Source organism: Bemisia tabaci, chromosome 5 (genome assembly GCF_918797505.1).
Source record: "Bemisia tabaci chromosome 5, PGI_BMITA_v3".
Lineage (NCBI taxonomy): Eukaryota > Metazoa > Arthropoda > Insecta > Hemiptera > Aleyrodidae > Bemisia > Bemisia tabaci.
The window spans coordinates 29496730-29521639 of NC_092797.1; the positions used below are offsets into that span (position 1 = coordinate 29496730).

Genomic DNA, 24910 nt, shown 5'->3' on the forward strand with positions numbered 1-24910 from the left:
CCACTCCAAGCTTCGATTCCCGCTGATCGTCACCAAAAAAAACCCCACAACAATTAATTATCCCATTTGGGATTACCATCCCACTCGGCAAAATACGAAAAAATTCGGTAAAATGCGGGTGAGTATTCGTAAATAAAATTCTGGTAGTCAGGCAACCATGTTGAGTTAGTAATCGGATGCGAGGAGACGATTGAAAATGAGACATTCGACGATTGACAGTCTTCAACTACGGACATGTTTCATGACGTGGTCGGCAAGGTTGCCGAATCGGGAGGGTATCAATGCAATTATTTCAAATGGGATTAAAAGCTTGGGAATCGGTGATTTTAAAAAGATCCATTCGAGGAGAATCATTTGAAATTGAAATCAATCGGGGGTTGGGACGTAAAGAGCAAGTTCGAGTTAGGAAAGGAGAATAGCTTTGAAGAGCTGGGGGCTTGATTTTCATTCTGCGTATCAAAGTATTCCGCCCCGGGGGAATACGTCACGTAACTATTTACATTTGAGAAATTTTGTAAAATATTTTTATTTACTTATTTATTTATTCATTTGGATAGGAGTGGCGAAGGGAGGGGATTCTTAGGTCACGTTCGTTAAAAAAAGAGGAGGGGTACAAGGATAGTATACATTAGCCCCTGGTATCACTTGAGATTCAATGATAGACATTTTTTAACAGGCTTATATGGGTTGATTTTAATGGCAAAAATGTTAATACATTTTTAAAAATTGGTAATAGTGCTTAAGTTCTGAAACTACCAAAAGGTTCTGTACGGCAGCACGTTGAAATGTATATCCTTTTTTTAAAAGGCACTGCCCTTGAATTATATAATAAGTCCCATGCAGGGTGTCTACTAAAACAGGCTGGTCAAAAATAAGTACTTTTACAGTACTTTTTCAGTACATTCTCGAAAAATTCAGTACCTCCTCGCAACAGAAAAATTCCGTCCTCTTTTAGTGCAATTATTTGATGAAATTAGAAAAATTTCAAAAATTTGAAATTGCGACAAAAATGACAACAAATTTAAAAAAAAAAATCCGTATCTTCTGGCGGAATTTCCGCACTTTTTCAGTACTTTCGGACCGCCCTTAAAAAATCACTGCTTTCCGTAAATTTCGGACTTGTAGACACCCTGCCCGTGAGATACATTTCATTAAGGAGAGGAGATGGGGCTGGGGGCATTATGAATGAAAAAGAAAAGAAAAGCGTGTGAAAGGTTGCTTACTTGTTTCTTTTTGAAAATGTTCGTCATCAGCGTCGGTGAAGAACCAAGTCTGAAATCAGAGAAAAAATAAAAAATTAGCATTCAGTTACCGAGAGGATCAAACAAATGAAGGATATAGTAGATGAGAGATTCATAAACGAGCTGGACCTCAGCCAAAACGGTAGACGCTAACGGCGGGAACTACGTTGATCTTTTTTATCGGAAAGTGACGAAGTGAGCAAAAGATCGAGATTATATTACACTTCTTTCTTCGGCAATCGGCCAGAAAGCATCACACAGAGAAAGTCGGGAGATTGATGAGTCATTTTCGTGATCTGGGGAAACATTTGTCACCGGACAAGGTTCATGGCTAAAAAAACAGGTTCAGCATTTTTCAGGAAAACCAGGCGTAATGAATGCGAAAAACGTAAAAATATCGGCGAGCGGTGAACGAAAAAAAAATAACGCTTTCAAAATGGAATAAGATAGGGTAATGAGTGGATAAAATTTGCGATTACTCATAAATTCGGTTCACTGGAACCTGACTCATTTGAAAGACGATTTTCGAGGATAGTGTACGTGGAGTATTAACAAGCCAAAGTAGAAGGATTGTTGTTCATTCAATGTAAGCTCATTTGATTTAGGAGTGTTTTCCTGCACCTGCAAGTTCTTAATTGTGTAAATTTGAACTAATTGGATATTATTTGCTTCGGAACAGGTGATATTAGGTGGCACGTCGCACATCTGCTCTTCAAATCTGAGCTAAAAAAATTGGCCTCCGGCCAATTTATGCGCGGCGCTTCGCGCCGCGTACCGGCGCTACGCGCCGGCATTTGGGGGGCTTCGCCCCCCCATCCGCTTAGCGGATTGGTGCGGGGACCGCACGGGACTTTCTCGCTCGAGCCGGCGCTTCGCGCCGGCATAGACACTTTTACTGGAATATTTAGAAAAATACTGCCAATTTTACAAAATCATAAAGTTTGATTGGAATTTTGATCACAGGATAATAGTTATGAAATTTTTATTCAAACCATTGAACTTCATTGTAAATGTCTTCGCGATATGTGGTGAATTCATATATTCGGACTCGACTTGTTGATTTTATGAGGCATCTTCAATTAAATATGTAATTGATTAACTAAGTCTCCTGTCAAAGATGGCGATCCGTAAAAATCTTAGCTTTTCTACGATTCATTAGGATCCATTAGATTCATTGACATCATACTTCAGATACGATTTTATATTATAATCTCTCCTTAAGCACGGTCAAAAGCCATCAAATATCTACTTGAATGGGTAGAATGACTATTCGATGTTCAAATAGTCTTAAAACTAAACGGTTTTCGCTTAGCATCTCCCAAATTTTAAATTTGGCGGGCGAATCTACCTGCTGGAAGGTTCACGACACGCCCGCCAGGAGCGCCATCTCCTTACCGCGTATCCCCGTAACTCAAAGCGAAAACAATAGAGAGCGCCATCGACAAACGTCAACCAGAGACAAGTCAACAAACGTCACGTTATAACAATTATAACCTCCTTCATTAACAAGCATTAAATCAGTCATATTTGTGCCGAATTATTACATTATATTTGTGCTTAGTACCTCGTAAAAAGGAACCGCAAAAGATGGAATCTGCCGGGATTCTAAATTCATTAACAACAAACATATTAGTTTTTAATAAAGATCTAAGTGTCAGTTCTTGGCGTTAGCTTGATGATTCATAGTACCTTTGTAATGTGAGTATGTATCTAATTAGTTGTCTAATTTTGCTTTGTGATTACCTACGGAGTAATTTTGGAAATAGTATATGATGCATTATATAATGCATTTGAATTCCTAGGTTTCACCTGACTCAAAGCGTTTGCTGCTATTATCTAGAAGCGCTCCGACTCATTTATCAGAGAATTGAGCGTTTCCTATCGGCCCCTCTGCAATTATGAGATTAGTCCATGAATCCTTTAGGAACTTAAATTAATGACTCAGATGGTGCTTTTGAGCCAACTTTCAAAGAATTAAAGGCATTTTTTCAAAATCTACAGTCCATGAGCTCTCCGTGTGACCGAAGTGCTCTCCTCGCTATATGACGCGTAACCCTTCAATTTTTAGTTTAGTCCAAAGACCTCGTAGGAACTTAAATTAATGAACCAGGTGGTGCTCTTATGCCAACTTTCGAAGAATTGAAGGCATTTTTTTTATTTTTTTATTTTTTCAAATTTACAGTCCTTGAAAATGAGCTGTTTCGCGGAGCAAAGTGCCTACTTTTGGGCCTCGTAATCTCTTGAATTTTGAGTTTAGTCCAAAGATCTTTTTGGAACTTAAATTAATGACCCAGGTGATGTGCTTGATGCCCATTGTTAAAGAATTAAAGACATTTTTCAAAATTTACAGTCTTTCAAAATGAGCTTTCCGTGTGATTTTGCTAAAAATGGACAATTGAGCGTAGCCCCCCCAAATTTTAGCGTACCTCAAAATCGTTGGACGTGCATAAGGAGACCATAGATATGGTGTCCTGTGCCAATTTTGAATGAAATCGAACAGATAGATTCTGAGATATCGCTGTAGACAGATTTGGGGGACGCCACACGGACGGACACACATTTTTTCAAGTATGGTTATTTTTACTCCTGGGACCTTAAAACGTCTAGAAATGATGAAATTTCAACTTTTTTTTTTTTTTTTTTTTTGGAGGATGACAATACTTCCTCTCTACCCTATGGGAGCGAGAAAGTAAAAAAATTCAGGAGATCCTGGAGGGCATGAAAATTATCCACGTGGGATCAGGCGTCCAAAAAGCTTCTTGAAACAATTTCGTACTTTTTGTTGGCCGTTAAAAGTTCGGCTAAATTTCATAGAATCAGACAAAATAACATGTCACAGAAATTACAAGACTTTGCTCATAAAGCTGAAAGATTTTCTGAAAAAGGAAGAAAATCGAGCCCTTCTACGGCAAAGCACCCGTGATCAGGGGCAAGTTCTGTCCTCTCACTACAGCCCAATGGCTGTTTTAGTGGCTACGTCATTCGATATATCGCCTTTAAATAATGCCGGAATTAAAAAGCGCGGGAAAACAATCGATATCAAAACAGTCCATTTGTTCAGGACAGAACTATCGAATGTATTGAATATCGAATGACGTATGGACACAGATAATCACACTGGGAAAAAAAAAACACATTGGATCTAGAGTCCAGACTCTTGAAAACATTGACAAGAAAAAGGAATCTTGATTTAATCAGATTTAAGCTTAAATCAAAAGGAAATCCGCTCGCATTAAGGAGCTTGGTTCTTGATTTAAGCTTAAATCTGATCGAATCAAAAGTATTTTTTCTTGTCGATGTTTTTAAGAGTCTTGACTCATAGATCCAATGTTTTTTTTTTTTTTTTCTCAGTGCAGTTTATTGACATCATGTTCTTGTCTTTCTATCCTAGACTGAAATTTCTTGTTATGTCTAGACGCAATTTGTTTTCCTTCACGTTTCTCACGCGATTGGTTCTATCGAGCGGAGAGGAAAAATATTGAAGTATCGTCGTTGGAGAACGAGAGCAGGAGACGGAGGATTTGTAAGAGAGGGAGCACCCGTTATTAAAAGAGGTAACGCAATTATTACCGTTCCATTATGTTTGATGGATGTGCACCCTAAATCTGATGCGATCACGGCATCAAACACGAACTGTTACAGAGTTGTGATTTATTCCCTCATAAAGTAAAATTAGAAGATGAACCGAACGCTCACTTCACTGGATGACCACGAATTGGCCCCGAAATTCGGGGAAATTACAAAATGTTGTCAGATTGGAGAGTCAATGAGACCGCAAAAATGCACGGATGGGAGACTTTATGAATACCTTTTTTCCACATAGAGGAGAGTGGCTAACGTCCTGCAATCTCTATTCTCATTTCACTTTGCGATTATATTTATTCTATTTTCTGCTCAGAATTTCTTTCTCAAAAATGAGGATTCATGCGAAGAAGAGAGTACCTAAATAGAGGAACAAATAAGAAGAAACGAATACACGATTTCGTCACCGCCTTACCTAGGATTTTACACTAGAAACTTTAGGCAGGCTTTTTTTAAATATTTGTCATCGATGCGTCTTTCATGAACCCGGTGTACTGATGCTCCAATTCAAGGAGTCTGAAGCGATGAGTCACGGAAAACACTTTTCCTAAAAGCTGTATACCTCATTCGCAAAAACAAATGTTGACGATTTCGTCGCGATGAAAATCAGTAATAGATTACTTTATTGAAACAATAAGCAACGCTAAATAAATACGAATACATATTACACACGAATACATAACCAATACTCAGCGAATTGTATGATAACGCCTGGATGCAACTATTCGGGCTCTGAGGATGTCCGTGATGCATACGCGAGGAAGTCCAGGCGTTTTTGACTCCTAGGCAGTCACCGCTCTTTTCGCGGACGGCACGGCGATGCAACAGCAGCGCTGAGTTGATGTAATGAGTGCGCATTGCGTCAAAACGCCTTCACTTTTGTGTGTATACAACACGAACATCCGCAGAGTTCGAATGGTTGCATCCAGGCGTTATAATAAAATTTGTTCGGTATTTGTCGCATGTAATACTATCTCGAAGGCCGCTTCATTTGCGCTTTTAGGGTTTGCACTTTTGGACATTCGTGCATATGGAATTTTACCTTGATGGATTATGATTGCCTACACTTAGATGCACCTTACTGCAAGGCGACGTTAAAGAACATTTTTAAGGCTTTAAAAAAGATGTTGAACATCAGTCTTACCCCGACCGGTAACGATCGAATAATACGGTTTTCCTCGTTTTTCTCAAGGTTGTGTTTGCGGCGCTCGGAAAATGATCGTTTCAATTTCGAGCTACACTCGTCGGAACGATATGATTGGTCTGCCACCGTCGATTAGGCAACAAACTATCTTTTTTCGGTCGATCAATTTTTCTTTTCTTTCCTTTTCGTGATAATTTATTGATCTGCTGTCAATCGGAGTCGGAGCACGGCCACCGGCCTGCGAGTGACGCGTCGGTGCCGCCGAGGGCCGCGGTGCTTGGCACGTCGGTTAATGCCAACTAATAGCTGATCATCAACAATTACCAAGCGAGCGGTGCGCGATGAGCCATGAGGCCATGGGCCCAGGTAGAACCGCAAGGGCCCCGAGCCATGCAGCCTGCGCCGCTAACAGGTCCCATCGCCCCGATTCCAAATCCTCCGCTTTCCAACTTCTAGTGGACCTAATAGGAAAATCAGGAGCTGCTCTAGAATACTAGTTGACTGTTTGGGGCGTTGAAGTATTGTGGAACGCACTTTTTCACTTTGTTGACCCTGTCTCCCCACTGGAAAAAAAAGCACATTGGATCTAGAGTCCAGACTCTTGAAAACATTGACAAGAAAAAGGACTCTTGACTCAATCAGATTTAAGCTTAAATCAAAAGGAAATCCGCTCAAATTAAGAGGCTTGGGCCTTGATTTAAGCTTAAATCTGATTGAATCAAGAGTATTTTTTCTTGTCTATGTTTTTAAGAGTCTGCACTCTAGATCCAATGTGTTTTTTTTTTTTTCTTCAGTGCCCCTTACACTTAGGGTGTCTACTAAAACAGGCTGATCAAAAATCGATATTTTTACAGTACTTTTTCAGTACCCCCAATTGACTCAATTCGAAAAATTTAAAAAATTTGAATTTCTCGCTCAAACTGCGACAAAAATGAAAAATAAATCCGGATCTTCTTCCGGAAATCCAACACTTTTTCAGTCCTTCCGGACCGCCCTTAAAAAATCAGTAATTCCAGACTTTCCGAAAATTCCGAACCTGTAGACACCCTGTACACGACACTCTGACACAGCCTCAGGCCCTTCTAAAAGTTGCGATACCAGAGCTACGGTTACGATAGTTGGTTACGATGCCGAAGTTACGACATTACGTACCTTGGGCTGGATAGAATTCCCCCACTCCTATCTATCTCCCTGGCACTGTGTAAATAAGCCCAAAAAATTGTTCTCTCTTAAAGAAATTGTGCGAATCGACGCGGGGGAAAAAGTCTCTTGGATCCGGAGTCCGGATCGAAGCTTAAAAAATTGGACAAGAAAAAATACTGATAATTCAATCGGATTTTTGCCTGGATCGAGAGCCAAGCATCTTTATTCAAGCGGATTACTTTTTGATTCAAGCAATATTCCGATTGATTCAAGGGGATTTTTTCTTGTCAAATTTTTTAAGAGTCTGGACTTAGAATCTGAGCTAATTTTTTTCCAGCGAATGCGTTAATCTGTTTTATTTTTTTCTTTCCTTCTTATGTATTATTTTACTATTTTATTTTATGGTGTATGTTGGAAAAGTGCGCATAAAATCTAGTATTCCTCGTGAGTTTTTCTGTATTGGGTGGTTTTGATAACCATATTGATAAAACATTTCTAATGAGAAGAGAATTTTTTGAGATTATGTACTGAAATAAAATTACATAAGAATTCCGAAAAAATCGCGGTTTAAAATCAGCAGAAATCTACGTTGGTGGATGAAAATGCCTACTTAGCGACAATTTGACTCATGGCTATCCGTTCCAGTCATTTTTCGGGCAATTTTCGAGTCGAAGCGCTTTTGAGCGATGGCAAAGAGCTGGAGGGTGGTAAAGCCCACGTTCACCTCATGCACTAACTAATCCGTTGGAGCTAAATTGTCGGCGTTTAACATGTCCAGCGCCGTCCGAAAAAAGGCAATAAATCTATGTTTCGGGAGCAGTTTATTCAAAACCGCGGCTCACCGCAGTCGCCGCGCCGCGGCCGTTGAAGATTTAAACGCGGACTCGAGGAGTAATTTCATTTCTCTTCAAATTGACCCTAAATTGGTTTTGGAGCCAGACAAAAAAAAATGAATAACTAAAAGGAAACAAGTATTCAACATATACTATGCATACGATGCTGCTTCACTCATTTGCTTTATTTTGCCCCGAGCCAGATTCATGACTATAATAGAGTGTATGCGGAACAGGTCTAAATTAGAGAAATTTTTTCGCCAATGATTTTAAAAATAAGATCCTAATAACGGCTATTAAGAAAGAAGAAAAAAAGCATTTGAAGAGATTCTATACAAAGTGAAATCACGGTCTGGTTACTATCTTTTGATGAACAGTTTCAGAACGATTCCCGGTACAAGTGCATGAGCGTGTAGAAATCTTGCGCGTACGTCGTATCAAGTTTTATCAGCGCAATCATCGGATTTTTTCCCCTTTTATTCTTTCCGCCTCATCATAAAAGGGAAGAAGTGTCATCTCGAGTATGAATCGAGTCTTCCTTTTTTGTAGATTTAGCTGCAAATCAACCCCTCTCCTGGCCAGGAGGATTTTAAGATAGAATGAAGAAAAAGTAAGGAAAGACGAAGGAGGAGAGTTGCCGGACGGAGGTCAAAGTATACAAAATATACAGAGAACCATGAAACTTGCAAAATTATCATCATTTAAAAAGATGATAATTTTCCAAGTTTCATGGTTCCCTGTACATTTTGTATACTGTGACCTCCGACAACTCTCTTCCTTCGTCGACTTTCCTTACTTTTTCTTCATTCTACTTCATTCTCATTCAGACTTAAAACACCGATTGTGAGCTGCAAGGAACTCAACCCCAGTACCGCTCAGCGACGATGACGACACGTTTCGTCGTCCCTCTGACGTATGTGGTATGTGCGTACCTCGATTTCCACATGAGCCCCAGAGGGCATGGATTTACATGTGAAACAAAGCTCACGTGGAAATAGATGTCATGGTTTTTGTCTATTGGTCGTGTATGTGTGAACTAATCGGCTCTTCAACGGCGATGTGGGATGTGGCCGGAGCAGTGCAGCATACTGCCGTGCTAAGGAAAAACGCCGTATGAACCGTCAGGCGTCGCCAAACTTCCTTGGATAAAACACGAATTTCCCGGTAAACTTATGAATATTTTCCTTCTAGTTTCTCAGTTAATTTCGTTGGCAATTTCACCCAAAGTTTCTGAGAATTTCAGGGGAAAATATTCATAAATTTCCTTCAAAATGAACATTTTATCGAAGGAAATTTCGCAACTCTCGAATGTTGACAAGGCGTTTCTCCTTAGCACGCGGCAGCATCGCACACATGCAAATCTGCGAGCGGAGCGTATGCAAAAGCCCGCGAGGAGGAAAAGCAGAAACGTGCTCTGGATAAAATGCGCGATCGTAATCGATGAAAAAAATTAGACTGCCACACGTTTAACTCGCAGAAGGGCGCCTCGGCCCTCGGCGCCTGCTCGCATCTTAGACTCCGTGGTCCGCATCTAAATCCAGGACCCATGTCTTAAACGCGACCCTTAATTTTGGGTAAGCCTTGCCGGATGAGATGATTTTACGTATCTCTTTCGAAAATTGTGCATTAGAAAAATAAGGCTCTTGATTCAGAGTCCAGACTCTTAAAAAGTTTGTGAAAATACTCATAAAAAAATCGAGGGTCAAGCCTCTTCATGTGAGCGGATTTTCTCTTTTGATTCAAGCAGGAATCCGACTGAATCAAGGGTATTTTTTCTTGTCAAATTTTTTCGGAACTTGGACTCTGGATCCAAGAGACTTTTTTTCCTCCAGTGAATAACTTATTCTGCTTCTTTGTCAGTCTTTGTGTTTCAGTTACTTTCAATCATGAAACTGCCGAAAACGTTGAATATCGATGGTCAGAACTCCAATCTCAAGCAGGGTGGCATGAAATAAAAAAAATATACTGTGAAAGATAAGAGATTTCCGTGAAATATTTCATGAGATTTCTTGAAGCGTTTTGGTTTGATAATGAAATTTGGTTACCTATAAAAAATATGAGCTTTTCGTTCCTTGAGCAGGGTGTAAAACCCTCACTCAAAAACACCGAAATCTTTTGCATTGAACTCTCGAATTTTGCTTTTGTTTCTTACCCATTAAATATTGGTAAAATATGATACTTTTCCAAGTTTCATAGTTCTCTGTATATTTTGTATACTTTGACCTCCGGCAACTCCCTTCCTTCGTCTTTCTTTACTTTTTCTTCATTCTATCTTAAAATTTCGGAGATCAGCTCATGAAATTAATCTTGCAGGAGTCAAAAGTTTCGCGGAAGATGGAACCGCCGAAGTTATTTTAAAAACCCACGCTTAAATCGATCAAACTTATCCACGAAAATAGCCCTGTTATTAGGGGCTCCTTCTCTTAAGTTAGTATTTCAAAAAGACGAGTGCGAATTTATTGACGATCAAGGATAAAAATCCACGAACAAAGTGAACATTGCAAATCCTGAAGGAAATAAACCGCGTCCTTGCGATTGCGAAAGGACCAAAGGGTGGGTGGCGGGGGCGGGGGGGGGGGGGGGAGCAAAGTGCTGTCAATACATAAAAAAATATACGCGGCTCCGCCTGTTGCATAGGTTCAGGACTCGAGGGGGAGATCCATAACTATACGGACATCCATCGGAAAGAGTGCGCAAGTGCACATTCAACAGCTGCGAGCCATCCGAGTTCTGATCGCGTTCAATGTGCAATGTGCGCGGCATTGGCATTGGCACTATTGCGATATTGCATGGGGCATCGGAGCAGTAGCGAGGTGTGGACGATCGATTATCGATATTTCCCCGTTTGAAGCTATGGTAAAAGATCGATTATTAAGGCGCTCGTTGCGAACACCCTGTTTATCGATCCTTTTCCCTTGGTTTGAATGGTGGATCAATCGATATATCGCGAAGCGCGCCACGCCGCTGCATCGGAGCAGGAATCACGAGCAACCCCTTCGGCAGTCGGCTGCGATACGACCGCATGAGCGCTCCAGCCCTGGGGCTCCGCGGGCTGTTGCTCTTCCACGGTCCGGCCCTGCCTTGATCACTGATCACTGATCAGGCACCATAGACTGATCACACCCTCACGGCGGCACACGGCTATCCGAATTGTTGCCGCTTCGTGCATGTCTCTCGCAAAGGGTTGGAATCATTGTTACAATCCGTCGGATAAACCTTTGTTGCCTGTGCGTGGTGAACGATTCATTGGATGAAGTCCTCTTTTTGCAAAATTCAAGTACGTTAAAAGCGGTCAATTTTTGGTAAGCGCTTTCTTTGACCCTTTTCGCGAAGATCGCGAAGAATTATCTTCGGCCAAATTCCTCGGCAATGAAAAGTTATTTAGGAGATCGATATTCTTTCCTTGGATCCCTCGCGAGTTGGGAAGAAAAAAATTATTCCTAGGTAGAGTGCCTATGGAGACAGTATAAAATATGGAGTTTTTGAGCAGCCATTCGTCTAACACAAAAAAACAAAGGTGGAAATTGTTCTCGTCAGCGCGACCAAATTGCGGACATGTCCTCAAAATTGCGGAGGCTAAGAGGTTTTCTTTTTAGGGATTTCAGGTTAGATCAGCGCGTTGTGTTGACCCGCTTTTTGCGCGTTCCAAAGATTTAACAAACGCAACAGCGCGTTTTGATCAGCGCGCTGTGCTGACATTTTTGCGAAAACCTTGCGCGTTGCAGAAAATTGCGAGGCCTAGAACAATTTGCACCCCTGCAAAAACACAATAGCGATGGAATTTGAATCTTCAGATTCAAATTTCAGACCAAGATCGTCATAATGAGCGTAATGAGCGCAAAAATGAGTGAATTAATACAAAAGCTAGATCAAATACGCGCTTAACGCGCTTATTGAAGGGTCGTAACAATTATAATAAGAAATCATTCTGGATAAATGATGGATCTCACAGGTTGGCTGCCCTTTTGAACCCTAAAATAAGCTCCATGACCTAAAATCCAAATCAACAACATGGTATTATTACGCGTACGCACTTTTTCCGATTTTTGACCCCCCCTTCCCCCTCGTAACGCACCTCTACACCCCCTTTTGTCTACTAAAACAGGCTGGCCAAAAATCAGTACTTTTCCGGTACTTTTTCAGTACATTCCCAAGAAATGCAGTACCTCTTCAACAGAAAAATTCAGTACTTTTTCAGTCCCTCCATACGACAAAATTCGAAAAATTTCAAAAATTTGAATTCCTCGCTCAAATTTCGACAAAAATGACGAAGAAACGAAAAAATTCCGGTCCCTCTTGTAGAATTTCAGCACTTAATCAGTACTTCCGAACCGCCCTTAAAAAATCAGCACTATTTCCGGACTTCCTGGAAATTCCGAACTTATAGACACCCCCCTCCTCTTCCAAAAAGGGCAGGCTTTCAAATTTTTTGAAGGTTTTTTTTCCGAAGTTTTTTTCCCCCGGCTTGGATTTGTTAGGTAACGCTGGCTCACACCCCCTCCCTCTGAGTGCGTTACGTAATACTCGAGTATCCACATATCTATGCTTTCCCCACATAGAGGCTCTATAGCTGGGGTTCGTTGACTGAATTTAAATTTTTTTGAAGGTTGTTTTTCGAAGTTTTTTCCCCCGGCTTGGATTTGTCAGGTAACGCTGGCTCACACCCCCTCCTTCTAAGTGCGTTACGTAATACTCGAGTATCCCCATACCTATGCTCTCCCCACATAGAGACTCTATAGCTGGGGTTCGTTGACTGATTTTAAATATTTTGAAGGTTTTTTTTCGAAGTTTTTTCCCCCGGCTGGATTCGTTAGGTAACGCTGGCTCACACCCCCTCCCTCTTGGTACGTTGCGTAATACTCGAGTATCCCCATGTCTATGCTCTCCCCACATAGAGGCTCTATAGCTGGGGTTCGTTGACTTTGAGGTAGGCTAGCTCGGGCTAAGCGGTCGATTTGGCGGCGGAGGACGCGGCTCGATAGAGGAGGCGCACGGTTGCAGAAATGCAGGCTGCAGTAAACGCATGACTGCATCCGCGGATCCGCGCGGCGGGCAGGAGGCCGCGCGGCCCGCGCCCGCGCCGGGCATGCGGCCCCGCACGGCAGTGCCGGTGCCCATGCCCATGCCCTGCGCCCGCGCCGCCGCCGGCGCAACTCCTAAGATTGCAATCTAATAATATTAATCACGCTCCTACGTATCGCATGTGGGGCTCCACACTTTTCCCGTGGCCACGAGGAAATTATATTATTAAAAGGCGAGCGCCTTCATAACTTAAACCACCCCCCGCCTCCCCTCCGAGGTTGCCATTTTGCCCGGCTCTAGGCTAGGAATCCCATCGGAAATTGAAAAATATCAAGGGTAAACCAATCATTTCCGGTTACCTTTTTCTCGACGCAATAGTTGTAGTGCTTTAGGAAAATTTACAATTATAAGAGAGTTCAAAAATAATTGAAAGTCTTGTGCTTCGAAAATCTCCTCCCCCCCCTCACTGGAAAAAAAAAAAAAAAAAAAAAAAAAAAAAAAAAAAAAAAAAAAAAAAAAAAAAAAAACACATTGGATCTAGAGTCCAGACTCTTGAAAACATTGACAAGAAAAAGGACTCTCGATTTTATCAGATTTAAGCTTAAATCAAAAGGAAATCCCCTTAAATTAAGAGGCTTGGTTCTTAATTTAAGCTTAAATCTAATTGAATCAAGAGTATTTTATCTTGTCGATGTTTTTAAGAGTCTGGACTCTAGATCCAATGTGTTTTTTTCCAGTACTTTCCTCCCAAATTACCCATAGCCCGGACTTATGCATATTCACTGATCCAAAGGCAAAAGGAAAAATCAAAATAAGCTGGTATGGTTGGAGGATCACTTGACATTTGTGCCACCCTATCAGCTACCCTAATAAACGCCAAAAAACAACCCCAACTCCCAGCCTCAAATTTTGGTAAAAATTTTCTCCAGCACATTTCATAATTTTCTAGACCAAACGCAATGTCGGTCTGACGACCGTGTTAGACTTTTCCGTATTCCGCCAGACCTTGAATACTTGGGGAGGGCATTGATGACTCGGCACTATTGTTTTGGGCAGTCATTATTTGGCCACTCAAGAGGTCCACCAAATAAACACTCCAATAGTCAAAGATTAATAGATGTTGTGATTGGGCGTATTTTGAAAATAACTTTTCGGGGTATCAATTATCAGAAAATAATATTTTAAAAAAGAGAAGTATCGTGCTCTGTAATAGTAAAGGGTGACCTTTGACGAAGCGAACGCAATATGTATATGTTGAGGTGAACTGAGGTTGACTTTGGGCGGCGGTTTGCCAGTATCTCGAGACGGGACCGTGCCCATAATGAAATGATTTGCCAGGTAATTAAGGTAAGTAATATCGTGCACGACGTCATATCCAGGCAGTTAGTTTGCTATGGACATATACAAAGAATGTCGGAGGAATGGTTGCCCAAACAAATTTTGGATCGATTACCCCTTGAAAGAAGGTGACGGGAACGTCGACGGCAGGACATCTTAGAAAAGATATCGTCATCTTTCGGCCAAAGTATCTCACACTGGGGAAAAAAAACACATTGGATCTAGAGTCCAGACTCTTAAAAACATCGACAAGAAAAAGTACTCTTGATTCAATCTGAATCTAGCTTAAATCAAGAACCAAGCCTCTTACTTTAAGCGGATTTCGTTTTGATTCACGCAGAAATCCGATTGAATCAAGAGTATTTTTTCTTGTCAATGTTTTCAAGAGTCTGGACTCTAGATCCAATGTGTTTTTTATTTCCAGTGCAAGCGCCATGCGACGTCTAAAACATTTCCACCGCTATTTTATTTTTATACAGAGAAATTGCTCAACGAAGCTGTCCGAAAATCTCACTGAATTTTTTTTGCGCTGCCGATAAAATTCAGCGAAATTTTCAAACAGATTCAGCTAACAATGTCTCTGTAAAAAAAGGAAATGGCGGCGCAGATTTTGAAACGTCGCATGGCGCTTGTGATACTTCGGCCGGAAGGTGACGATGTTACGTTGTCACTTGCCCGATAACCTTTAGCCTGTGTCACACCACCAAAGCTAGCCATCAGAATATCAAGGTCAGGTGTTGTGATTGGCTAATTCGATGACTTGGACCCACACTGAAAAAAAAAAAAAAAACACATTGGATCTAAATTCCAGACTCTTGAAAACATCGCCAAGAAAAAATACTCTTGATACAATCAGATTTAAGCTTAAATCAAGAACCAAGCCTCTAAATTTTAGCGGATTTCCTTTTGATTTGAGCTTAAATCTGATCGAATCAAGAGTCCTTTTTTTGTCAATGTTTTCAAGAGTCTGGACTCAAGATCCAGTGTGTTTTTTGTTTTTTTTCCAGTGAGGATTGGTCCAACAAGGCTGTAACGCGTCTGCAGTTGCCTTCCTAAATGGTCGTAACTCGTGCTCCAAAGAGTGTATCTCTTTGAGAGAAAACTGTGCTTGTGTGTGAGCTTTTTCTCTTTGTAATGAGATATCAGCTTTAGGCTGAAATTTTTACGCACGTTGGCTAAAAAACTCATGTTTCAAGAGAGAGAATGTTTTCAAGAGTCTGGACTCTAGATCCAATGTGTTTCTTTTTTTCAGTGCATCACAGCACTTGACCTTAACATTTTGATGGAGTATTTTGGTCGTGTGACACAGGCATTTGGGAAGATAGGCACATGTAGCGTTCGGAGTCGCAGAGCGACAGAATGCGCTGGGCGAGCGCCGTAAATTTACGCAATATTTTACGCGTTTCTTACGGATCCATTACTTTACTATGTAAAATACTTGGATTTTTTTTTTTTTTTTTTTTTTTTTTTTTTTTTTTTTTTTTTAATATACATTAATCTTGTATATTAAAATCGGCCCCTGAAATGGCAGCGCCGCCCTGTGTGGTCATTATTGGGGCACTCGATCGATCCGGTGCCGGTCTTGAGATAGACGACACCCGCGGCGAAATCGGTAACTCGTCCGAATGCCCCCTCCTCCCCGCCCCCGCCCCTCCCCGCGAGCTATCTCGCTATGCTGATCCTTTTTCCGCCGTCGCCCTGCCCCCCTGCGCAGTCCCCCCCTGGGGCGCACTTTCAGTTGTGTTGATTAAAATGAGTCGCCGGGATGAGAGGGATTGTCTCAGCGCCGCGCCGGAGCGCTCGGTAGGCCCCGTGTCCAGCTCCAAGGCCGAAAATGAAAAATTGCTAATTCCTGCGCGGGGAAACTACTTAAATCAATTTCTCGTATTAGCTGAGAAATTTAACGAATACCAAGCCTACTCGATAAAAAAGAATGAAAGGAATGAAAAGAAGGACCGACGAGTTTATTTTTTTCCCCCACGACACGCGAGATCCGGCTCGGATCGCTTTCGGTTGAACCTACAGTGGACTGCATTTTGCAATTTGGAACTATAACTACGTTAAAATAAAATGTTCACTTATCACAATATATGGTTGCTGAATGCTGGCCCTAGAATGTCGGTTCTCAAAATCGAGGTTGTTTTTCCTAACCTTTCGTTAAAGTCTCCAAAGTAGTGAGCGGCCCAATAAAAGAGGAAATCCCCCCTTTGTGCGCAATTCTGACTCTTTGGGAAAAACACGTATCTGCATAGGGAGACTAATGGCACATACGTTGTTTTTAAACCGGGCTAGAATTTATAGTTCCAAATTGCAAAATGTAGTCCAAGTGTGAAAGGTTTCGTAACGTCGCTTTTCGGTCGGAATGACGCAACTACGTGGCAACGTCGCACAATTTTAACTCGCAGATTGTATTTTTACTAGGTCATTGTTGAAATGTCTGAACTGAAACTTTCATCGATTTGTCTTCCTACTAGCTACACGCAAAATTTGGCAAAAGTTTGGATAGAACTTGCAGTCACGTCCGGAAAAAATATTGATTTATGTTTGAGTCAATTTGGCAACGTTGGAATGGAAATTTGGTGAGGATTAATATGTATAACTATAAAATAATAACTACGTTACAATAAAATGTTCGCTTATCACAGTGAATGGTTGTTGGCCCTAACAAGTCGGTTCTCAAAATCGAGGTTGTTTTTCCTAACCTTTCGTTAAAGTCTCCGAAGTAGTGAGCGGCCCGATAAAAGAGAAAATTCTCCCTTTGTGCGCAAGCGGCAATGCACGCTTTGTTCTTCGTACACAGACATGGTGCCTCTCCTGAATTAGAGCTGAAATAAATCTAGATCCCCCTCCCCAGAGTCCAGGCCCTGCGGACGAGGGCCCCCGGAACCCCGCGCAGGCCCCACCCATCCGTCCATTGATGAGCTTTTCCAGATGGCTATTCATGGCATTAGAGGTCATCCCTAAAATGAGAGATACACTTCTATGTGTGCGTCTTAGCGATTGTTACGTAGCGTATGTATCAATTTATAATTGAGTTGTCCTTTTCTCTTTCTCCCCCCCCCCCCTTTTTTTTCTGTCTAAGAGCACAATCAGCACGATAAATAACTTTTTTTGTCGACTGTAATTTTCCATTATTCGTTTATTTGTGGGGGACAAGAAATTTTCATCAAATCAAAAGTGTATTTATACTGGAAAAAATTCTCTTGGATCCCGAGTATAGACTCTTAAACAATTTGACGAAAAAAAACACTCTTGATTCTATCGGATTTTCGCTTCGATCAAATAAAGAAATCCGCTTAAATTGAGAGGCTTATTGGCTCTCAATTCAAGCAAGAATCCGATTGAACCAAGAGTATTTTTTTGGTTAAATTTTTCAAGAGTCTGGACTGTGGATCCAAGAGACTGTTTTTCCGGTGTAGTGAAATTTGGAGGTTGGTTAAGACAAACAAATTACGGTCAGCCGCACCGAGAGGATTCCGTACGCGTTTTTATGGATACTTAATTGAAAGATTTCTTTTTTATAGGGGACAATTATTTTTTCATTCTTCGAAATTTGATATTTGTCTCCACCCCTGACTAGTTGCTGGTGTTTAACACACCGTGAGGGGTTTAAGAAAGTACCCTAGCATTCATTTCAACGCCTCCATCGAGCCATTGAACCCTTTGATCCAAGCTAAGTTGGGAGGTATTAAGGGTTCCTTGCTCTGTCCAGCGGACTCAGTCGCTACCCACCTGACATAAAGGCGTTACTACATTCTACAATGAACCTTGTCGACCATACAACTCAATGATTTCCCGGGCTCATCCCCATGTGCAGTTACGCCCTTATGTCCGCCGTGGGACACTGTAACAGGAAGAACTGCAAATGAGGCGGAGCGAGGGGCTTTAGGGGTAGGCGCATATCATAGGAACCAAATCTCTCACACGATGAAATAGAACACTTGTTAAAAATGAGGGTGGCTTCGTCCATATGGATGAGTTCGACGCCTTGCCTTGCGCGCCTCCGTCACGGCGAGCGAGGAGAGGTTAGGATATTTACGACTCGGGGTCTTTCGTTGAGCCTCTTCCGAATAAAATACGACGTTGTTACTTCGGTTCGGAAGAGATGAACATGTTTTTCGACAGGGCTATGCTTCTTATCTCAAGGTTCCTCTCTTAAAAATTCTGATCAGGTCGTTCGGGTATGGGATAATTAATTGGGAATCTTTTTTTTTTTTCTTGGTTTTCTATTGAGGCTGCCTTCGACTTTATCTTTGGGATCGGCGGAAGTTTGTAGCGATGATGCGAGGAGAACGAAACGGGAAAAACGAATCGGTGAAAGCCTTTATTTTCGTCCTGATTTCTAGAAACTGATTGCCGTACGGTGACATTTTCTGGAATCAGGAAAAGGAAGCAGAGCTCCCTGAAAGTTATTTCGAAAGGCGAATGGAAGTTTATTACTACAGTAAACTAAGTTGATGATTGTCAACTCTTACTTAGAACTCATGTCTGGACTTCAAATTAGGAAGCAGAGAAAACCTCAACACCGTCAGAGCTAAATCAGCTGCTTAAAGTATAGGACGTAGTTTACAATATATGCCATACTTAATATGAACATTTGAGATGACACAAAACTCACTTTTTTTAATAAACAATCATTACGACATGCAAGATGTCTTGTGTTTTATTTCGCACAATTAGACTAAACTTTCCTATTCGGAGCTATAATTTCTAGCTGAATTTAGAAACATCGTAGATACCATTAGTTTCCCTATGTACATAAGTGTTTTCACGGGTGAGCCAAAAATTGTAGTTCGTATTGCAAAATGAAGTCCAATTGCAGCATATTTAAGGGAAGGGATAAAGAATGCAACTTTTACACATTTGAAAGTTTCAAATTTAGCTTCCTCGGAAATCTTAGATTATAGAAAATACCACTTCGTAATGGAATCGGAAATTAATCAATCTTTCTTCAAAAATAACGCGCCAATCCACCAAATTCTCAAATTTTCCATTTTCAATACTCCCCATCTCTGCTTTCTTCCAACGTGTCCAATCACCTGACAAAAACGTCTGAGTATTCCAAAGATAATGTCACCTCAGGCCTTTTCTTTGTATCAATGAAATGAAATGCCGAAGATAAGCCTTGATTTTTGCGATTCATCACGCACTGCAGGAATATTTTTTCCACTCAGTGCAGCTGAGTCAGAATTCGTTCCCCACCCCTTGGAACGAGGCAAAATGTATGAAAAGATGTGCGTACTACGAGGGGACGAGATCAGGATTTAAGCCTCTTTTTCCAGAGAAGTGCTAACCAAGTCTTATAAGAATTAAAATCTATAGTAATCGAATCTCTCAGTTCAAAAACGATTCAACTCGGATTTTTAAAGATGTTCATTTTCAGTGGCGTAACGGACTTCCGCTGGGCCCACCGCAAAAATGTTTTTGAGCCCCCCCCCCCCATATGTCGATAAAATTCCAAAATTAACCCTCCCCTCCCACCCCTCTCCCTCTCTCGCCCCTTTCCATTTTTTGGCCCGATACATCTCAAATCACGGACTTGCGGACTTGGAATGCCTCACCCCTCACCGTCCCGGATCCCGTACCCGATTAAATGGGGCCCCTAAAGGATCAAGGATCTAAAGGGTGGCGGGGGCCCAGCCCAGGCCCAAGAATCAAAGGGCTCCCAGGGCCCTTCAGATTCTTGGACCTCCCAAACCCGAAATACAAAAAGTGACAAGAAAGAGACAATTTTTAGTAATCACTGAGTGGACATTGGAAGGCAGGGGCCCTCCAGCAAACAAAAAGTTTGGAACAGTCCGAAAGAAGTATGAAAAACCCCGAGCTAACAATTAAAATCAGGGGAAGAAGTCCCATCTCGGTAAGTGAAGGCCCAAAGTTTGAAACCAAAGCTAAGCATCAAAAAGAAAGAGAGAAAAAAAAAATTCGGCGGCCGAGGGCCCCCTTAGCGCCTGGGCCTCCTTGCATAGCAGGGTCTGCGGGGGCGCCCGTTACGCCACTGTTCATTTTTCTCCGTGGAAACGCTCATTTTCTGGCTACTATGCAGTACGTATTATCTCTTGAAAAATTTTATTTTACCGAGATGGGTCGTTTTTGAACTAAGAAATTCAATTTACGTAATGTGTCGCTTGTAGTATCGCAGAAAACGAAAAAAATAATCGGTTAGCAGGGTGTCTACTGAAACAGGCTGACCAAAAATCAGTACTTTTACAGTAATGTTTCAGTACATTCTCAAGAAATTCCGTACATCCTCAACAGAAAAATTCAGTACTTTTTCAGTACTTCTTATTTTTCACGAAATTTAAAAAAATTGAATTTCGCTCAAATTGAGACAAAAATGACAAAAAAAAAAATAAAAAAAATAGGAAAATTCCGGACCTTCTTGCGGAATTTCCGCACTTTTTCAGTACTTCCGGACCGCCCTTAAAAAATCAGTACTATTTCCAGACTTTCCGGAAATTCCGGACTTGTAGACACCTTGGTGTAGAAAAAGGATAGATGGGATTCGGATAGGAGGGAACGTGGTCTACGAGTTAGCCATGGATATGTTTGTGATCCTTTGGGATGGGTTAAAAAGTCGGTGTCAGCAAATCCTCGAAAAGGAGGATTTATTAACACTGCAAACACATTCTTCGTGAGAGGAGAACTTTTTTCGAAAATTTCGACGGGTTAAAGAATAAGCAGTTCTCAGGAGGGCGGGTTCTATTTATCAAATACCTGAGAGAGTCAACATGGAGGTAAGAAAATAACTAAAAAAGGTGACTGGGCAGAGAGTGATTTGACAACTATTTCACGGGGAAATCCGTGCGCCACACCTGTTGGCGGGGATATTCGGGCCCTTGCAACCCTCGTATCGGTGCGTAAAAAAAATACCTTGCGGAGTGGCTTGGTGCTCGAACAGGTTGAAAGGGAGCGAGTAGGGGAGGGTGGGGATCGAGGGAGTAGCTCGCCGGCTTGGCGGTGGCGGAAGAGCAGGCGGCGACGACGGCCGCCGCGCGGGAAGATGCTGCGCCGTCAATGGACCACTCGCCAGGGTTGCATATTAGCCACCGCACAGTAGTGCAAATTACTACATCAACATTTTTACGGACATGGGGCAAAATTAAAATATCCGATTACAAATCCAACGAAACCAACATTTTTCCCGTCTCCCGATGGGTCCATTGTGATGGTCACAGAATCGTGTTTTGATGCTTGATTCTTGTAGCTCTGTCGTATTTGTTCGGAGGCGACACTCGCAGCATGTTGGGAAAACAAGCAACAATCGCATTTTGTTCGAAGTTGTTTTATGTTGTGGGGGCGGGGCGTATTTCCACCTTGCTTTTATAAGTCGGAGTAACGCACTTTTGCACTAGTTGTTCAACGTGAAACTTAGAAAGCAGAGTGGAGGAAACCAAGGGTGTAGTGACACCCTGATAATAATCAGTTTTCCAGATCTGGAGACCAAGACCGGATTAGCCAAAGCACCCCCCGTTCTCCCGAGGATTTTTTCTTTTTTAAAATTCCAGATCCTTTAGGGGTCCTTAGAGTCCAAAAGACAGATTTCTGGAATTTCGGTTGTAATGGGGAGCTGAAGTCGATAAAGTTCCCTGCCTTCCACCATTTCGCGCGAGCCTAAAAATTGCTTCCACGAAAAGTTAGTCAGGGTTTCCGGTCAACCGGTGGAAGAAAATTTCAAAATAGTAGTAATAAGAAGGGGTAAGTCAATCCTTCTATCATTTCTATGCCGAAACTTACAAAAAAAAAAAAAAAGAAAAAAAAATCACAGGGCTTTCCACAATTTTCCGCATGATCAGGAATATTACCAGCCCTTAAATTTTAGGATTTAGGGCCTCTAAGAACCAGCACCCCGGGCCCATAACCGCTTATTATGCCCATCTGCAGACCTCCTGGAGAAAAGAGTGAAGGAAGCTAGCGACGAAGGAAAATCACCTCTCTTTGTTTCTTCCCTAATGAGACCAAACAAGCGTAGGAAAGAAATCTGATTTGAAGGGACCAGGGGCAACACTGCGGAACCTGGCTCCCGCTCCCACAATTGCATCACTTAGGCGGAGGGAAGGGAGGCTGGTGTGTGGCGGCGGCCCCACGAAGGGAGGGAGGGGGTGTTTAAGGAGGGCGATGCATCCACCATGCGGATCCCCGTCTTCATCTCATTTCTTTTTCGAGTTCTCAATCATTTGGGCCCTCCCCTCTTCCCTTCGGCCCCCGCCTTGGAGGTAGAATCGGCTTGTTGTTACTGGGATCGCGGGATACGTTTTTCGCTCCAAAACTCACACGTGCGTCGCGTATAGCGTCGTCCGCCTCCATCGCCGCACAATGGATCGAGTCAATAGGAGAGGTCGGACAAAATTCAGAAACTTTAAAAGCTTGTAACTCCGTTTATACAAAACATTCAGGTTCTAAAGATGGTTCCATTGATTTCCTCGAGAAATTTCCTTCTGGGAGCACCCCTTACAATTTAAAATGTGACGAGATAAACATCAAAATTTGCAGTTTTAGTCAAAAACACCATGTCCGACCTCTCTAATCGACTCGATCCACCGTGCGCCGCCACCGCATAAAGTTCACTCCAGACAGACAAACGTCATCGCCATAAAACTGGCTGCGGCTTCAGTCTGTCACACGGTCAAACTGAAGCTCGGGTCGTTCCATGTCAAATCAGACCAGAAATTGGCAATTTTTGACCTGACCCCTTCAGAATTTAATGAAATTTGGCACACTCCTTCTGTTCACTGAACTGAGTTGAAAAACATAAATTTTAATTTTTTTAAATGCCTCGTTCAACTTTTGTTGTCAACCATCAAAACAGCGAGGGATCATCCAGCAGAGGATTTTCGCGCGTCAATCGGAGAGCAGGGCGCTATCGAATTCTCCTGCAGTAATTAGATGGTATAGAAGTCTTTGATTGGTATTCGCAGAACCGATCAGAAACCAGACCTCGCCAAATTGATAGCTCAGTTCGACCGTGTGACCTAGGTTTTCGGAGTGACGTATACTCTGGGCTCATGCATTACAATAAGGCATGTTTTTTCATTGCATCGTGGAACATTTTTAAATTTTCAGTCTTATATACCTTCACTTTTGGTTGAAAGTCAAGGGGTCTTCGGCGGAGCAGTTACATTTCAACCAGAGAATAAATTTTCGATGAAAATGATGGAACCTAACCTTAGTCAGATGCCGAAAGGTTCACTTGTCAGTTGTGAAACTGTATTTGTTTCAATGTGCACTGAGAAAGGGCAATCAAATTCTTTTGTGTGGAAAGATAACACGTCGTATATCGATGCCCAAAGTGCAAAACCACGTAACTCCATTTGTGACGTTGCAGACTTCTCGTCATACTTCGCTGTTTCTTCACAAAACTAGTAAACAAGAATTCTTGAAAACTTCCTTGATTTTTCTTCTTCTTTAGCAGAATATCATGTAAAAATTGCAAACTATGAAGCTGGCTTGTTCTTCTCCGAAAAAATAAAATAGGAACGCAAAATTTTGAGACACTAAAATGCAGTGCTGCCATTTTCCCGGAATTAATTGCGAAATTCGGAACTTTTCCCGGAATCTTCTGAATCCCCAGAATTTTCAGCTAATTTCGGAATTACCTAAAAATTTGCGGTTTTTCGCCAGTTTGACCATTTAATTGATCAAATGTGACGTGACGATCCTCGGAACCAAATCCGGGCGTATTTCAGAATTTTTCACCGGAATTTTTGGAAAAATCAGAACATGTTTCCGGCAAGCGGAATTATTTCGGAATCTTCTGATAAAATAAAATTGCAGCAGGTGGTTTCGCACTGCGGACATCGATATGTAATGAAACTGAACGATTGCAAACGTACCTGTTGTTTGGCGAGCTGAAACCAGGTTTTCAGTATGACGGGGAGCCGAGACTTGTGGAAGCTTGAGGTGGTTTTGACACTGATGAAGACGGACTTGAGGTCGACGGATTTTCCGGGGTCCGAGGATTTTCCCGTGTGCGAGGCGGAGACGCCCTGGCTGTAGTTCTTAGCGGGCGTCCCAACGCCCGGCCCCGAGGCCATCGTCATGACCAAGTTGTTGCTCTCATTCTCGTCGTAGTCTTTCGATTTCGTTCCCCGATCTTGCCACCGAGGCGATAGCTGGAAACAGACAAGGGGAAAAAGGAATTAGACGAAAATTCTAAACTCAGATCTCACAAACATATTTTTCAAAAATCAAATAGAGAAAGAGGAAGAAAGGAAAGGCAAGTTGAGCCAATGACTATTAATTTAAGCATTCTGATAAAATCCTATACAAAATTTCTCGAAGAACACGATTAGCCGGACGAAAATCACTGAGGAATTAGACGAAAATTCTAAACTTAGATCTCGCAAAAATATTTTTCAAACATCAAAGAGAGAAAGAGGAAGAAAAAGGAGGCAAGTTTAGCCAATGACTATTAATTTAAGCATTCTGATAAATTTGTCCTATACCAAATTTCTCGAAGAACACGATTAGCCGGTCGAAAATCACTGAAATCTACGCCAATACGAGATACTAAGTAAGTTTTTATTAGGAATTGGTGACAAAAAATTTAAATTTCCCGCTTACATTAAAAAACTAAAGTCTACTTGAATCAAATCGCGCACTACAAC

At 41.8% G+C, this 24910-nt stretch overlaps 1 protein-coding gene across 1 annotated transcript in view; it reads right to left on the minus strand.

Moving 5' to 3' along the window:
* Nucleotides 1-24910, minus strand: part of LOC109037881 (fringe glycosyltransferase) — an 87986-nt gene that overhangs the window by 59071 nt on the left and 4005 nt on the right. The window contains exons 2-3 of the mRNA XM_072300516.1: nt 24137-24415; nt 1224-1272 (exon numbers count right to left, since the gene is read on the minus strand). Of these exons, the coding sequence (XP_072156617.1) occupies nt 1224-1272; nt 24137-24415 (328 nt within the window). The remainder of the gene's footprint in view (nt 1-1223; nt 1273-24136; nt 24416-24910) is intronic.